We start from the raw sequence: 17,232 nt of genomic DNA on the forward strand, positions 1-17,232 counted from the left end.
TTTAAAATGGCATAAAATAAAAGGTTGATGGTTGATGTTGCTAAAAATACTGCTCCAGGTGAGGCTCGAACTCACAACCTCGGCATTGCTCTACATCGTACTGTCATATAAGTACCGCGCGCTAACCGATTGCGCCACTGGAGCTTCGCTGAATGCCGGTCGAAATTAGGTTTATCAATCATTTATACATTGAAGTCTCAGACCAATATTAAATTCAAGATACTATTGACAGCTACTTAAGCGTGAGCATATAGCCTTGGTGTTGGACGCCAATGCTGTATATTTGACAGTTTCTACCACATGAATTTAACTTAATCTGTTGATTGCAGGGGATGACGAGACATGATTATGCCTATCGTCTATTATAATTTAAAAATTACACTAGGCACACTCGGCATGAAAGTTGGGGGGAAATAAATCTGAAAAAAACATTCATCATTGTTCTGTTTGTTTAACGGCCCATCAACGAGAATACCTTTATTTGATTTGCGTATGGTCGTATCCCTTAAATCAGTAAGTGCCTGCGTCTGAGTGTGCGTGTGCGTGTGCGTGTGTTCGCGTATGCATGTATGCGCGTGTGTGTGTTGATTAGTTCAGCAGACACACAGTCGACATACACTCGGTAAACGGTCCACGGTAACCTTTGATCTCTGTGTACCAAATTCCTTCCCCCTTACACAACTTCTGCATTCTGGAATTTGCTTGTTACTATGGTCGAAAAATTATCGAGACTTCAAGGAACATCTTGCCCAAATGTTTGATGCCAGTGTGTGCCGTGATCTTTGGAAGGATGAGCCTACAGTTGAGGTTACCGTTTATTCAAGTAAGAACAGTCTGGCAAGCGGCTACAGTACGTGCACAGGGAGATTCAAACCACTTGTCTAATGAGCCGCGTGTGTGTGTGCGTATTTATACAGGTGGCTCCCCCTCTAGTAGGAGCTGTGTTTTTCCACAGCTTGGACTGAGTGTTATCTGCCATATCTGGTGATATGATGATGATGATGATGATGATGATGATGATGATGATGATGATGATGATGATGATGATATCTTGGTGATGTCCTGTGAATTTTAGCTGCCCGTGCCTATGGTATTGGCGTATCCAGCCTTGTAACTGTTTGACCTTTGGTTAAGGCGAAAGGTGCCATCTTTTGAATTAGGCAACCCTGAGTTCAGCAGATTATGCAAATGTTGTGTTAGATTCTGTGTATGTCTCACTAATATTCTCTTCCATGATGGTCAGCAGCTTGCGGATTTCACTGTAGTAAGAACTAGTAGTACTGATGTCGCTGCGTTGTAGAGACAACGCTGCAACACCTCTACCCAAGTCTGCCCCTGGAACCGCAATGCCGTCCAATCGCATTTACATTAAACCCCCAATATGTGTAGGGTCCGAGAGGGTAAATTGGGGTGCGAAATGAAGCTGCTATATTATCTCGGTCAGTGTAAATGCGCGGACCGTAGCGGGAAAATGTGGGTATAGGACGGGCATATTTGGCAGTGTTAAAACGACTACAGATGCGTAGTTTCACAGTCGGTAAAGGCTTTGTTATGGTTCCTAGTCGAAGCAACGCAAGGGAGTTTACGGACCCATTACGTCCTTGCCGACCCCCATTGAGTCAAATGCAAAGCCCTGTTATGCGTGTCCCAAAAATGTTAACCTTTTATCGAGGCGACGCAGCAGCAAGGGCTGTGATTGGTCCGCTAACTAAACCCCGACGTAAACCAGATGCAGAACCACAACCGGTTCAAGACTGCATCGAAGCGACTGCGTGGTAATTGCGTTGTGCCAATGTGGAACCCTGATTAAGGCCCTGTCCACACCGCTACGCTATCTTTGTGTAAAAACGCGGAGAAATTCCTGCCACGCTGCCAAGGAAATTATGTTTTTTGCATGTGTGGACATGGCCTGAGACAGTTATCCCTCTTTATTAAACGTCTCTTCTCAATGCCGTGGAACGTTTCGTTCACTTGAATGGGCCTTCCCAACTTACGACGGTGAATTATTTTTGATTGATATTTTTGATAATTGACCGTTGCTAAGCAGATAATGACCGCTGTCAAGGAAAGTGGATTCGCGTCTTTCGTAACACTCCGCAAGTAGTTCGGTAACTTAACAACCCCAGCGTATTCGGTTGCTATGCGACGTCAACGTCTTTGGCAGACTATTTCTCTGCTTATCAACACTGAATGTTAATTGTAAAAAGACACAACTTGTGAAGTTATTTTCTTCGTTTTGGCAAGTAGCCGTGTAATAAGCGTGATAATGTATAGAACGTCGCCGGTCATTATCGGGAAAATAAGCCCTAACAGGGCGAACAGACGCTGCGTATCGGTGTCCTGTAATATTGTTACAATAAAGCCAAACGTTAAACATTGTGTTCATATTATCTGGCCTCCTTGAAGGGACTGTCAACAAAAGCTTACATCTTGAGGGACATTTACAGCATTTGCTTTCAAAAGACGAACCCAGATACCTCGTACCTCGAGGGAAATCTGTCTGACGTCGCCATCAGAGGGGGAGACGAGGAGGGCTTTCTGAAGAAAGGCCCCTCCTGCGGTCTCCCTGCCTCCGGTCTAACCCTAAACCTAACTCAGAAGTCGAGTTAACAAGTCAATACTCCAGTTAATGTCAGACACTGCTGGCTTTATGAATTTAGATAAAGTAAAAGGCACATATAGTGATATTGTTGTTAATTATTTACATGCAATGGCGGTTCTACACGGGGGCCTACGGGGGCCCGTGCCCCTGTAGACATGCCCCCCCTACCCCCCCCCCCCCCGGAACTAATGCGACGCAACGTTCTACACGGGTAAAGTAGAAAATGTCTGGTCTCAATATATTTAGAAACGTAATTATATCTAAGCAAAAACATCAAAGCAGAAGCGAGTATCCAAATGTCAGTATCCTTGCTAGGTCTAGGCTACACGATGTTGTGATGTTAACCATATATTTTCATCCGTTTTGGCTGTTGCATTGGGATAACAAATACATTTTGGTAAGGAGTAGCAGGCTATCTGCACGTGTTAAGTAGGGAGGGATGGTTATGCAACGAAATATAATGCATGCCCCTAAGTTTTTTTTCTTCTTATAGCAGCTATCATGAAATGAGGAAAGAACAGTAGAACAGGGACATTTTCTAAAAGGTAAGAACAGTTTATCCACACTGAAACTGATAAAATAAATAGAAAATGGCACATTGTTTTGCTTCGTTGTACCCTGGACATTTTTTTCACATTGAAACACTGTAATTGTACCCTGTAATGTATTTTTTATTAATCATTGTTATGGCCCTACCTCTCTTGCACGCTTGTACAAAACAAATGTTTACATGATGTTGATGATTTAGGGCATAAGCTCCATCAATTTAAGATAGTTTGACAGAAAATTACAGACTGTTTGATGATTTTAAAGTAAAATAAAGTTTTATAATCTTTAAATATCATATTTTGCCTTTTTTGTGTCTCTCTGGTCCCCTCCTTGGCCCCCCTAGTAAAATTTGTCTAGAACTGCCACTGTTTACATGCATGTTTTACTGTTTAAACAAATATTGGTACAATATGGTAAGTCATGTCGGTTTAAGATCAGGTTTTTTGTTTCGTTTTTTACGTTTTTTCGTTGGGTTATACTGAGAATACAGGGCGAGAAGATAAGTGTATGTTAATGAGGAACGGGAGTGACCCCGTAGTTTAGAGCGTTGCGATTGGCCAAGGGCATGTTGGGGGAAGGCACACGAGGACAAGACAGGAATTATTTGCAAACCACATCAGGTGTTGCTGTTACTTCATGCAAGTGGTAATAAAGCCTTTATCTTTCAAACCTAGTCCTTTTCGACCTATTGTATTTTGTTGCAACGCGTTGTTGTGGGTCTTAATCATGTCGGACGGTCCTCTGTTTGTCAACGTGAACAAATGGATCTTGAGGAATGAGAATGAGTTTCTCCCACCAGTATGCAACAAACTAATGTGAGTAAAGTATGTTTCACTTCCTTAATTCAATGTAATGGATGACCAAACCTGATAGTAGCACATTGTTTATAAACTCTAGCACGTAACACATCCAATGACATGTCATTTCTGGCACTTTGTCAATCATTTTATGAAAATAAAAGTTGGCTTCTAGGCCTAGCTTACTTTGCGTTCTGTTGAAACATGTCAATGTTGTATATCAACGCTAATAATTAACAGCAGGGTACAACGGTAGCGTTCAATGTGTAATGTAATGATTTCAACTCTGTTCCCCAGGCACAAACAGCAGCTGAACGTCATGTTCGTTGGAGGACCCAACACAAGAAAAGACTATCACATCGAGGAAGGAGAAGAGGTGAGAGAAAGGGCCCTGAGAATCCCCCTCCGCAAGAGACACTCTCAGCTCAGTCAAGGCTCTCACACAATTCAGAGGGCGTTATTAGCATAGAAAATTCTAAAACAAGATCCAACTAAAGATGAAATAAAAAGGGATATGAAAATTCAGACCATTTAAATATATAATATAATTGTCTGAAATACAATATAATACCAATAGAAACGTGTACGGTAAACATGTCATACTATAATATAAGATAATGAGGTTATGGTCAGGAGAGTTTTGAATAATCAAACATTTCCTGGAACTATGCCATTGAAATACTTGTTTTTTTCTCAGTTCTTCCTGTATTCAATCAATTAAAAATCTCACGATTTCCCAGAAACAGAATGTTGCAAATGTTGACTTAAGTCTGTTCAAACAGTGCCCTCGAGCATTCCTTATAACCTGATGGGCCCAAAGTATCATGACTATGAATTACTTTAATGGACATCCAGGTAGACAGGAAATTGCATCCCAAGTGTATATATATAATATACTGTACACACAGATTGTAGGCCTATAATATAATAGGCATAGGTTACTATCAGTGTGGGACAGTATGCCTCAGATTTTGTTCTGATTGTTATCTTATAAAGATATCATGGCCACTTCAATCCAGTTAATAAACACCAGCAATTCTGAAATATTTCACCGTCACACTGACATAATATTCATTGATGTGTTGATGACACTTGACAATATAATTTCAATTCAGTTGATTTTCTTTACCGAACTATAGTTCTTCTCTCATTAAGATGGTTGGTTTAAGAATTTACTCAAGATATTTAATGCACTAATCAATAGAGGGGTTCAATATCACTGCACAAATCTGAACAACATTAATGACCCTCAAAAAAAAGTTTGTCTCATCCAAAATAGGCGGAAGTATTTCTATCTCTGGTCTCTTTATTTCTGTCTTACCAGATCTTCTACCAGCTGAAAGGAGATATGTGTCTGAAGGTAGTTGAAAATGGAAAACACAAGGATGTGCACATCAAAGAAGGAGAGGTGAGTGCGTGCGTGCATGTGTGGTTGGGAGCGTGCATGTGTGGTTGGGAGCGTGCATGTGTGGTTGGGAGCGTGCATGTGGTCGGGAGCGTGCTTGGTTAGTTGGGTGTCGTGCGTTTGTGGTTGGGTGTCTCACATGTGGTCGGGTGTGTGTGGCGTGCATGTGTGGTTGGGTGCGTGCGTGTGTGCATGTGTGGTTCGGTTTCGGTGTTACTCCTGATCATGCATCACAAATTAAATCTTCAATCAAAAAGTTTCCAAACATATTTCACAACATCTTGACTCAAATATCTGTAAGCAATTACAGCTAAATCAGCAATATTATGATGACATTAAGAGCTCCATTATTAGTGTTTAGTCTAAACACTATCACATTTACAACCTCACAATTAAATATTCCATAATTCCCTTCAGCACATTAGTACCGGCATCCCATCGATTGCTGGGCTGTTCTTATGCCCATATTTAGATGTTCCTGCTGCCGGCCCGTATCCCCCATTCCCCCCAGAGAGAAGCCAACACTGTAGGACTGGTGGTGGAGAGGATGCGGCTACCCACTGAGACGGACTGCCTGAGGTGAGCCACCTGCAAAGACCATGACCCTATCTGAGACTGGGTGATACCATGCATTTGCTATCTTTTAGCAACAATAACAATAATAACAATAGCAACATGTCATAATAATATCACTATCACGATATGTTTGCCAATTGACCTGTCAAATATGAAATCCAATATCACATTCACTAGTATTTCATCAAATATGACTAGAATGTTTGAATTTAAGTGGTTACGACATATTTTGTGGTTTCAGGTACTATGTTGACAATTCCACAGACATTCTGTTTGAGAGATGGTTCTTCTGTCAGAACCTTGGAACGCAATTGGTGCCTGTAATAAAGGAGTAAGGCCAATTTCAACTTAGATTCACCTTGTTTTTGACAGTATCCATAAGAACAAAGAGAAAGTGCACCTATCTAACATAGTACCTGACTCCCTCAGGTTCTTTGCCTCGAATCAGCACAAAACAGGAAAACCTGAACCAAGTGAGTTAGTTGAAATTTGACCATATTAATCTGTTCTTATATCTGCTCTTGATCCAAAAGAGGCTCCATTGTAACACAAGTGTTGTTTGCGCACGTGTGTGTGTGTATGTGTATGTGAATGTGTGTTTGGGTATGTGGCCGATCAGACGAAATCTTCCGGCAGCCTCCATTCCCCATGAACACCATGAACGTGATGTCCCCATTCTGTTTCAATGACTGGCTTGATAAACAGAGGGGCCCCCTCGCCACCGGGGGCCACATAGACGTGTTCGGAGCGCAGTTCGAGACTGAGGTCAACCGTGGTCAACTAAACCCTTCTGTTTCCTATAATTTGATTCATATTTTCATACATCTCTTTATTAACCTCACAAAGTCAGCCTAAGAAAACAATGATCAGGATCTTCCTCACCCACTACCAGCTAGTCCCCCAAAGTTCTCAGTATAGATGCTTTTAACTACGTTCCCCGCAGGTGATTCTGTATGGAGCCGGGCAGACAGAGCTGTGTACGAAACAAAGTGATGCATGGATTTGGCAGCAGGTGCGTGAATCACATCCATGTTTCTGTCTCTTGCTATACAGGTCATACTCAGAAAATTAGAATATCGTGCAAAAGTTCATTTATTTCAGTAATTCAACTTAAAAGGCCAAACTAATACATTATGTAGACTCATTACATGCAAAGTAAGATATTACAAGCCTTTATTTGTTATAATTTTGAAGATTATTGCTTACAATTTATGAAAACCCCAAATTCTAAATCTCAGAAAATTAGAATATTGTGAAAAGGTTCCATATTGTAGGCTCAAAGTGTCACATTCTAATCAGCTCATTAATCCTAAGCACCTGAAAAGAGTACCTGAGCCTTTAAATGGTCTCTCAGCCTGCTTCAGTAGGATTCACAATCATGGGGAAGACTGCTGACCTGACAGTTGTGCAGAAAACCATCACTGACACCCTCCACAAGGAGGGAAAGCCTCAGAAGGTAATTGCAAAAGAAGATGTTCGCAAAGTGCTGTATCAAAGCACATTAATAGAAAGTTAAGTGGAAGGGCAAAGTATGGAAGAAAAAGGTGCACAAGCAGCAGGGATGACCGCAGCCTGGAGAGGATTGTGCGCAAAAGGCCTTTCGTGAAGTGTTGGAGAGCTTCACAAGGACTGGACTGAGGCTGGGGTGAGTGCATCAAGAGCCACCACACACAGACGAATCTGTGAAAAGGGCTTTAAATGTCGTATTCCTCTTGTCAAGTCGCTCCTGAACAAAAAAAAACGTCAAAAGCGTCTTACCTGGGCTAAAGAAAAAAATAACTGGTCTGTTGCTCAATGGTCCAAAGTCCAAACCAAGGTCCCAGAGTCGGGAGAAAGATTGGAGAGGCACAGAATGCATGATGCTTGAAGTCCAGTGTGAAGTTTCCACAGTCTGTGTTGGTTTGGGGAGCCATGTCATCTGCTGGTGGTGGTCGACTGTGCTTTATTAAGACCGGAGTCAACGCAGCCGTCTACCAGAACATTTTAAAGCACTTCATGCTTTCTTCAGCAGACCATCTTTATGGGGATGCTGACTTCATTTTCCAGCAGGACTTGGCACCTACCCACACTGCCAAAACTACAAAAACCTGGTTCAATGACCATGGGATTACTGTCCTTGATTGGCCAGCAAACTCGCCTGACCTGAACCCCATAGAGAATCTATGGGGCATTGCCAAGAGAAAGCTATTGAAGCATCCTGGTCATCCATAACACCTCAGCAGTGCCACAGGCTGATAGCATCCATGCCACGCCGCATTAAGGCAGTAATTCATGCAAAAGGGGCCCAAACCAAGTACTGAGTATGATTATATGCATGATTATACTTTTCATAGGGCCAACATTTCTTTATTTAAAATCCCTTTTTTTATTGATTTCATGCCATATTCTAATTTTCTGAGATTTTTAATTTTGGGTTTTCATAAACTGTAAGACATAATCTTCAAAATTATAACAAATAAAGGCTTGGAATATCTCACTTTGCATGTAATGAGTCTACATTATGTATTAGTATGACCTTTTAAGTTGAATTACTGAAATAAATTAACTTTTGCACGATATTCTAATTTTCTTAGTATGACCTGTATAAGGTCACCAATAAAAACCATGCTTGCCACTGTTGTATTATCCCAGAAGGATATTACAATGACCAGTCTATGCAAGACCCAAACTGTAAACCCTTTTATCTTGCTTTGTTTATTATTCTCTCTTTCTCTTCTGTGTGTGTGTCTTCCCAGGAGGGCTTGTCTACAGTAACTATAGACAATCAGGAATTTTCTCTTTCTTCTGGAGACAGTCTACTTATTCCAGCGCAGAGCCAGTGAGTGGGACATGAAATATATGTGTTTGTTTGTTGGCTGGCGTGTGCGTGCACACACTCGTGTTTCTGTGTCTGGGTGCTTTTAGTACTGAAATCATGAAGGATGCGCTATTAATATTTTAATGAGATGTATGAAATATATTTAACTGTCTTTTTTTTCTGCTGTAGGTATCAATGGCTGAGAGAAAAGGGTACTGTGGCCTTGTTCGTGGTTCAGAACCCAGAGAGGAAAAGACATTGATCAGACGCTCTTCTTTCACAAACATACAATCAAGAACACATATCCATGACTTTACTTTATGGTCCAATCATTTCACTGCTTGACTTTTAGGATGGATTCCAGTGCCTTGAACTGCGGTATATTCTGCCTCAACTATTCAACTTATGTACCAAGTTGAAGAGCAAACTCTATGAAGTATTATTAAAAGTTAATTATACACTTCTGTAGAAGTACTTTAAGTGTTAGTACTCCAAGAGAAATTGCAATTGATTGATATTACTTAATTTGTAGCCTTCAGATTTTGTTCTCATTGTCATTATATAAAGGGTTAGTTATAATTAGGTTAGGTTTAATCAAATTGTTATTGTATTTGCTTTCACAAATAATGTGAGAGCAAGCCTAATGTTAAAAGAAATGAGCAGATAAGTGAACAGGGAAGTAAAAATGTGTTCCTGGTCCAGTTCAGTTCTTCTGAACTGGGATAAGATCACATTCCTCACAAGGCCCATGCCTGTTTTAATCAGATCATCGGATAACTGAAATCATAAATGCGGGTATGAAAGTATGGCAAAACAAATTATCATGAAATATAACCTGTACTTCGATTTGTTATATAAATATTGTCTTACCAATGCGTGCATAGTTGTTTATTATGTAAATGATAAAAACATGTTGACAGCTTAACTAACACTTTAATTAAATGAATGAATCAGTAGTTTTAGTAGTTGACCATTATCTTGGATATCTTAAGTACAACTGAAAAGACACCTACTTCCCTTTCTAGTAGAGGTCCCTCTGTTTTATTTTCATCACATCCACTCAAGTTTGTATCTAATTGCATTGTGGGGGTCAAGCAGAATAGGACTCAAACTAATTCTGCTGGACAGTCGTAATCGGCTAGGTGGCTACATGATGACCGTCTCAGTAATTAGTAATAACGACAGCTGGTGGAATGAACTGCAGCATTATGCGACTACGCGTCAATGGTTAATAAATGGAAAAATGACCCCAACTAGTGGTAAGGGCGCATCATCGTCTGCCTGACAGAACAAATCACACAAATAAATAGGGGTATTCGGAACAATATCCCTAACAGAGACACAATGTAAACAAGCATCCGTTCTGGAGGTTGTTCATTAAGCATCTAATCCAGTAAGAATTGCAGTTTATATTGTAAGTGGGTTGAATGGTAAATAGTCATTGTAGCATTATACATGCAGTACCGCTTGTCGCCACACGAGTGTAGTGTCTACCATTAAATGAGCACTGTTCAGCGCAACTAACATTGGAAATAAATGTGTGTTCTGATTGTATGCTGTATGTCAGATTGACGTGATGATTTAATATGATGTTATCAGTTTTATATAACACAGTATATGATGACCATGATAAAATGCATATGATTAGATATCATTTTACTGAGCTATTGGCAAATGGTTATCAAAATGAAAATACATTGAGGTTGCTTTCTAAGGGCTGGAATAGACTTGCTGCTAACAACGTTGCCCAAGTTGCCATGGGAAATAATTCATTCGCTATATGGGGAGGTCTGACAGTATCACCAGACATTGAAAATAAGTTTGAAATATACTCATGTGAAGAGAGAGGAGTTAAAAGACATCTTCAGTATTTACAGCGCCCCCTAGAGGTCAAAGGTCACCGAATTTAATGAGTGTCCCCATGAGGATGTCATGGGTCTATGTGACAAGTTTAGTTATGATATGTCAAAGGGCTGCTGAGAAATTGGCTTACTTCCTGTTTGGCGTCTTCGCGGTCGAATTTGATTGGCTGTAGCAGCCAAACGGTTTTGAATTTGAAAAATCTATTCAATGTTTTTGTCAAGCATTGCCTGAAGATCATCTGTGCCAAGCTTAGAGAAGATTGGCCTAGGGTGCGTTGAACTCGGCTTGGCCCAGGGAATCTAATGATACATTGCTTGTGAATATTGGACGACCACAGCTAGCGACCACAAATCGGGGTCATGAGATAATGGGACTTTCTTGAATCAGTGTGCCAAATTTCACAACTTTTCATCATGGTGTTCTATGGGCTGCCATAGACTCCCATTGAAGGATAATAATAGGAAAACGTATGAAAACAATAGGTTGTCTCGCAGCATCGCTGCTTGACCCCCAATTAGGGCAAATGGAGGCACATTTTCAGTCTGAATGCCTTTCTTTTAACTGCTGATACCAGTGGAGGTTCTAGACACATTTTACTATGGGGGCTAAGGAGGGCCCAGTGATTAACCAGAGGGGCACAAAAAAAAGGCAAAAAAATATATTTAAAGATTATAAACTTTATTTTACTTTAAAATCATCAAACATTTAATAAATACAAGAGATTATAACCTCATCAGTTATGCACCAGCTTATGCCCTACCTAAATCATCAAAATCATATAAACATTTGTTTTGTACAAGCGTGCAAGAGAGGTAGGGCCATAAAAAATGAATAATAAAAAATACAGTACAGGGTACAACATAATTACGGAACCCGTAAAGGGACATGGGGGAAAAAATGTTCTAACGTTTCTCGTGAGCACGAGAAAGTATCTTGTGCGCACGAGAAAATATGTCGTGCGCACGAGAAAGTAATCCCTTTACGGGTTCCGTAATAAATACACTGGAAATCTATTTTTTCTTTTGGAAACCCCATGGACTCATGGAGAATCTGCTGGGTATCAGCAGTTAAAAGAAAGGCATTCAGACTGATCTATGATGTGCCTCTACTTGCCCTAATTCAAGATTAAACTTTAGATACAAACTTGAGTGGATATAATGAAAATAAAATAGAGGAACCTCTACTAGAAAGGGAAGTAGCAGTGGTAGTAGTAGTGTCTTTTCAGTTGTACTTAAGATATCCAAGATAATGTTCAACTACTAAAACTACAGACTACAGTTAGCCATGTCATTCCAAGATCTTTTTGTGTGAAGTGAAAAAAATTATCCCTCACACTAAATTTTTCCGTCTCCTCCAAACAACTAAACAAGCGGCGTCTCTTCGGAGCTGTCATTTTCTTAAATGAGCCGCGGCAATGTTTCAAATGAGCTGCTAACGCTGCCCTCTTCGGATTGGCCCCTGGTGAATACTGTGCAGGTTCTCAACCAGGTTCGCGCCATCTCAGACCATTGTGGGCGCTCTACACACGGTCAACTTGCAGTAAGCATGCCTCGTGTTTCAATTCAAACACAGGTCATTCCGCGGTTAGAGCCACTGCCTCTCACTCAGACAGTGTGTGCGTGTGTGTGTGAGTCGGAAGCAGAACGGGAGAGAGATAAGCAGAGTTACGAAATAGCAGGCGGCTGGCGCGGCTCGAAATGGCTGTTATTTCCAATAGCACATTTTTATTTGACCACCGAGCCTCATTAACCGGTTTCAACCGGTTAATGAGGCTCAAAGAATATTTTACATTTTCGCCATCCCTACTTCGTTTTTCCCTGGAGCTTTTTTTTTTCACAATGACACACTGTATGTTTATAGATGTGGTTGCGGTTAAAAAATTATCATGAAATCCCACCTGTGTGGACTTGAATTTGTAACGTTAGCAGTGTCTTACAAATACCTGCATGATTGTGTTTTTAGAGATTATGAAAATGTGTAGACAAACAGCTTAACTAACAGCAGAATTAATTGATTCAATGAATAGCGTAGCCTGGCTATTGCGAGACAAATGGTGCGTTCACATCGCTAGAAATTATGGGGAAAACATTTTCGCGCCGTCGGAAAATTCGCGTGAACGACACCTCATGACGCTGTTTTGATTATACTTCCGTTGGGCAACTCGGGCCAAATTTTGGTAACAGAGTTGCCCAGTTGGTGACGTATGGTTTACTAGTGACGCCCATGAACATGGCGGAACATGAACGTTTTACTTAATATAGGAGAATCAACCATCATATCACATACTTAGCTATTGATTGACATTGTAACGTCTGTTGGCATGACTTTGCTCAGTTGTAAACGTTGTGTAGGCTACTGGTAAACCAGCTCTAGATAAGGGCAAGTGTTGCCTTCCATACAGTGGCAATACTGTATGTGCTTCTAATAAATAAAAGCAAAAGGATAGTAGGTGTGGTGTTTGAATGGAAAACATGTTATATACTGTTATGCCTTTAGGGGGCGCGGTATAATCTAAGTAACTGTAACCATGAGTTGCCAGACAAGATGAGTCTGTAAGAGGAACAGACATGTTCATGTTGCTGTACGCCTGCTAGTAAAGTAGCCACGTTTCTATGCATATTCCTCCCTGTCGTTTTTCATCATAAGTATCCACACAGTCTGTAGAGACACAACAGTAGGTGATAGGCATCAAGAAAACAAAGGCATGCAAACTTGAAACTGATCCTAATAAGTTCTGTTTAGTTCTGACTTTTTTTAGTCTCTGAACTTTTAGATTCCCAACCGGCTGTTTCCCAAGTGCACATGAACAAGTCGCTGTATGGAACACGCGTACGCGTGAGCGTCATCACTGGCGAGCAGTCTCGTTATCACCAGGAGAGTGAACGCGCCTCAAGCTCAATCGTAGTTCCAATGATTCTTTACGCAATTCGCTGCTTGCCGTCGCTTCCCTGTCGTCATTGTGTTAAACCAGCCAATAGCGCGCCAGGGGGAAAAGCCAGCTTGGTGATTGGCTCCCGCAAAAACGTATCGAAACTAGGAAGAAATGTAATGCTGTTCTCCAGAGCCTTCTGCATGGCGAACTCAGATCGCCGACAGAATGGGCGGCCCAGTCTAGGTGTAGCGACCATTCTGGAAATGACGTCTGCGTTTCAATGTCAGTACGTTTTTTCTTCATTATCTATTCTCACTCTTGTTAAGGAAGATGGTATCCGTTTAGGCCTCAGTCCGCATTACTAGGGTGCCCTATGCCACCCGACTGGCAGCACAATGTTAAGTTAACACAGGTTCAACCCCAAAGTATAGCCTTAAATAAACAGAATTGGGCTCACTATCTCTTGAATTCAAACACATACAACTACAATTATTTACACCTGTAATTACATTTGTATTATGACAAGGGCCCTACTACACAACCAATCAGTCCACAAGGCCCTGAAAGTCCGGTTCCGCCTCAGGGCTCCAGCCTGATTCTCAGAGTGTTCCGTATCACGTGTTTCTCTGCAATCAGCGATGCCACAGCCCAGGGCAGCGCGTACTCAAGAGTCACCAGCCCCGCCAGGTTGTAGCGGTACCCGGAGTAGTCCCAGGGGCAGGCCCCCAGGAGCCTCAGCCCCAGGCCCCAGCTGAACTCCCACAGGTAGATGAACAGTGTGTAGGCCACCAGGCGCATCGCCAGCAGCCAATGGCGGGCCAGCAGCACAGCCCTCAGCCTCTCCATCAGGAAGATGGCCAAGGCGTACATGGGCAGGGACCACAAGCTGCTGTGTCCTGCCAGTCTCCTGTCCCGGGTGTCGTACCAGTCACATGCGGCCGTGAAGGCCACCTCGCAGAGGCAGCCATGCAGGGCGTAGATGTAGAAACGAGCCAATGGGGAGAGAGGCTGGAGGCTGGAGCTGTTTGCGGTCGGCTCTACTGGTGCGTTAGCATTCCCACTGGATCCTGTCGAAGGAATATAGGTACAACCATAAGAACAACCATAGTATTTGTTCTGTTTCCAGAAACTGATTTGTTATCAAGAAAAAGCCAATAAGTAGTAAATAAAAACTAATAAATTATACTTTGTAATTCACCCATCTCAACTCAAATGTACTCAGGCCATCCCAAAAACCAATCAAAGAGAAGAGGTATAGAATTGATGTTTTCAAAACAATTTCACAATATCCAAGGTAAAACTTAAGAGCCTCAATGCTTTATATTTAAATTTTTTAATCACATCTGCTCAAGTTTTTATTTTAAAAGTTTTAATCTTAAGATTTGAAATAAGGAAAACGGAGCCACAATCTGTCTGATTGCTGTTCTTTTAATGGCTATAACCCAATGGATTTCCATGGGTCAGAGTCAAATATGTATCTTTATTATATAAAAGAAGGACAATCAAGGAACATGTGACGGATTCCTTGCTGTAATGTGTCAGATTCCAGTGAAATCCTAGATGCAAGTGTGGTTTCCTACGCTAAACAAATTCTCATGAAATCCAACCTGTGTAATACTTGAATTTGCTACGTAAGCATTGTCTCACAACTATGTGCATAATTATTAAGTTATTATGTTAATGATGAAAATATTAAAATATGAAATATATGTAGACAGCATAACTAACACTAGAATGAATGAATTAAATGAATGATTCATTAGTGGAAGATCATTATCTTAGTGGTCATTCTGGAACTAAATGCCTACTGCGTTTCAATGCCAGAAGGTGCTTTCATTATCTAAAAGAACATATTGCCAACATTGTCTGTAGAAATAAGTGTTTAACGACAATAACATTAGATTGACATTCAATTGTACTCGTAGTTCTGAACGATACATTATTTTAAGATGTTATGGCCTTTAACAACTATAAACATATTATAAATGTTTGTTGTAAAGTACTCAGGCCATCCGAAATACAACTGAAAGAGAACTGGGGCTATACTTGATGCTTGCAAAACAATTTCATAATATCAAAGGTACAACGGAAGAGCACTCTACTTCCCGTTATACTGCGTTTTTTTATCACATCCGCTGAAGTTCGGATTAGGAAATTGTTAATCAAACATTTTGAAATAATGCAAACCAAAGTACTCAGGCCATCTGAAATACAAATGAAAGAGATGTGGGACTATACTTGAAGCATGCAAAATGATTTCAGAATAACCAAGGTACAGCAGAAGAGCCCTCTACTTCCCATTATACTGTGTTTTGAATCATAGGTTTTGCTAATAATAAGGTAAATGGAGGCATATTGGTCACAATCAAATCTGTATCTTTAAAATAAGAAAGAAGGACAATCAAGGAACATTTTCTTCCTGTAATGTGACGTATTTGTAAGACTTTATCATTTCATGTCTTTATTTAAAATATTTGGAAAACGGCTGTGCCCTATTTTGTCTTGAGAAACTTGTCTCTAAACAAAATGTTACAATTTTAACAACAATCAAACACCACAAAACAAATAAATAATTAGGACCTCAACTGAACCAAAATGTTGACACCTAGAACACAGAGTGCTTATTGTTCTTTGATTATGCCAATCGTTCAAGAGGAGTGTCGGCCAACCTTTGAAAGACGAACATATGCTCAAGCAGATTAACAAAGCTATTAGCAGGGTTTAACAAGATAAGAAATCCTTCGATCCTCAACAACACATTTTCAACTCGACACAACTACAAAGCGTGTCAATAGCTACAAAACTATCTCTCTTTACAGGGTGAAAAGCCAACATTGTGTCAGTGACCAGAAAGAACAAATTCCTCATTCCACAATTCAACCGTTTCACTATTACCAGCCACTGCTGCTGTTTCCGGTAGCTACTATAGAAGGCCAGAAAATGCTTGGTTGACAGCAACAACAACATGTAAACATTAGGGTAATATCCAAGGCCTAACCGTCCAAATGAAACCTAGACGCTCACCTGAGTTCTTTATGCCGGAAGAAGAAGCCCCCCTCATGTGTAGTGTCTGTGTATCCATCCCGGGTCAGCGCAGGATCCCTGTGGCTTCAGATTTAATCCTGCCGTCCCGTGTGTGTGTGTATGTGTTTGTGTATGTGTGTGTGTGTCTGCACGTGTCTGTGTGTGCATGTGTGGCGTGCGTGCGTGTGTGTTAGCTAAACATTAAGCGGTGTGTTGGACAATGTGGGCCGAGGGAGATAGCGATGTCTCTGTCATGGGCAGAGGTCAAGGCGAGCCTACGAGGAGACCAAAGATAAAACCCTGTGTGTACATGTGTGTTATGTTGATTTCTTGTTTTCCCTCTTTTGACTTGTGCAGGTGCCAGTCAATTAAAAACTTTCTTCAATCCCGAATCTGCCGCCAGCTCACCCCGTTCCACCAATAACCTCATCATTTCCCAGCAAGGGGAGGTCTGCCACACACTGATGAGACGGTTTTGCTAGTCTTTATTGGGAACTGTGGCAGCCCCACTATTTCTATGTCCTTTGTTGCTACCTTGCAGTCTTGGGCCAGGTAAGACAGAGGCTTCAATACATTAACAACACGTAGTGCTGTTCTCTGTTAAGACACTTCAGGTAGGTAATGATACTACCAACTGTATTTTGGGGTTATTTAAGTTTAGGGAAGTTTGTGGTCTAGCTGCTGGTAAGATTTGTCATCCTGTGTGGGTTACTTCTATTTATGTTTTCTTTGGAAACCCCCAAGCCC

The 17,232-nt window shown here is 41.1% G+C and overlaps 2 protein-coding genes across 2 annotated transcripts; one reads left to right on the plus strand and one right to left on the minus strand.

Moving 5' to 3' along the window:
- Nucleotides 1–3,581: 3,581 nt before the first annotated feature.
- haao (3-hydroxyanthranilate 3,4-dioxygenase) lies at nt 3,582–10,205 on the plus strand. Its single transcript, XM_079758770.1, has 10 exons — nt 3,582–3,966; nt 4,246–4,324; nt 5,273–5,356; nt 5,826–5,932; nt 6,171–6,260; nt 6,359–6,402; nt 6,549–6,694; nt 6,873–6,941; nt 8,665–8,747; nt 8,916–10,205. The coding sequence occupies exons 1-10, from the start codon at nt 3,788–3,790 to the stop codon at nt 8,986–8,988; spliced, it is 954 nt and encodes a 317-aa protein (XP_079614896.1). The 5' UTR covers nt 3,582–3,787; the 3' UTR covers nt 8,989–10,205.
- Nucleotides 10,206–14,040: 3,835 nt separating this feature from the next.
- On the minus strand, nt 14,041–16,543 carry LOC307071777 (transmembrane protein 229B-like; the record flags this gene model as incomplete). The annotated part of the gene is made up of 2 exons (XM_079730858.1): nt 14,041–14,528; nt 16,486–16,543. The coding sequence occupies 2 exons, from the start codon at nt 16,541–16,543 to the stop codon at nt 14,041–14,043; spliced, it is 546 nt and encodes a 181-aa protein (XP_079586984.1).
- Nucleotides 16,544–17,232: the final 689 nt, after the last annotated feature.

The sequence above is a fragment of the Pollachius pollachius genome (genome assembly GCF_949987615.1).
Source record: "Pollachius pollachius genome assembly, chromosome: 2".
NCBI lineage: Eukaryota > Metazoa > Chordata > Actinopteri > Gadiformes > Gadidae > Pollachius > Pollachius pollachius.

Excerpts from the sequence above, each read along its gene's own strand:
- haao (XM_079758770.1), top strand. The coding sequence starts at position 3,788 with ATGCAAGTGGTAATAAAGCCTTTATCTTTCAAACCTAGTCCTTTTCGA. Across the intron at positions 5,357-5,825 it reads TGCACATCAAAGAAGGAGAG|ATGTTCCTGCTGCCGGCCCG; the intron begins GTGAGTGCGTGC and ends GCCCATATTTAG. Across the intron at positions 8,748-8,915 it reads CTTATTCCAGCGCAGAGCCA|GTATCAATGGCTGAGAGAAA; the intron begins GTGAGTGGGACA and ends TTTCTGCTGTAG.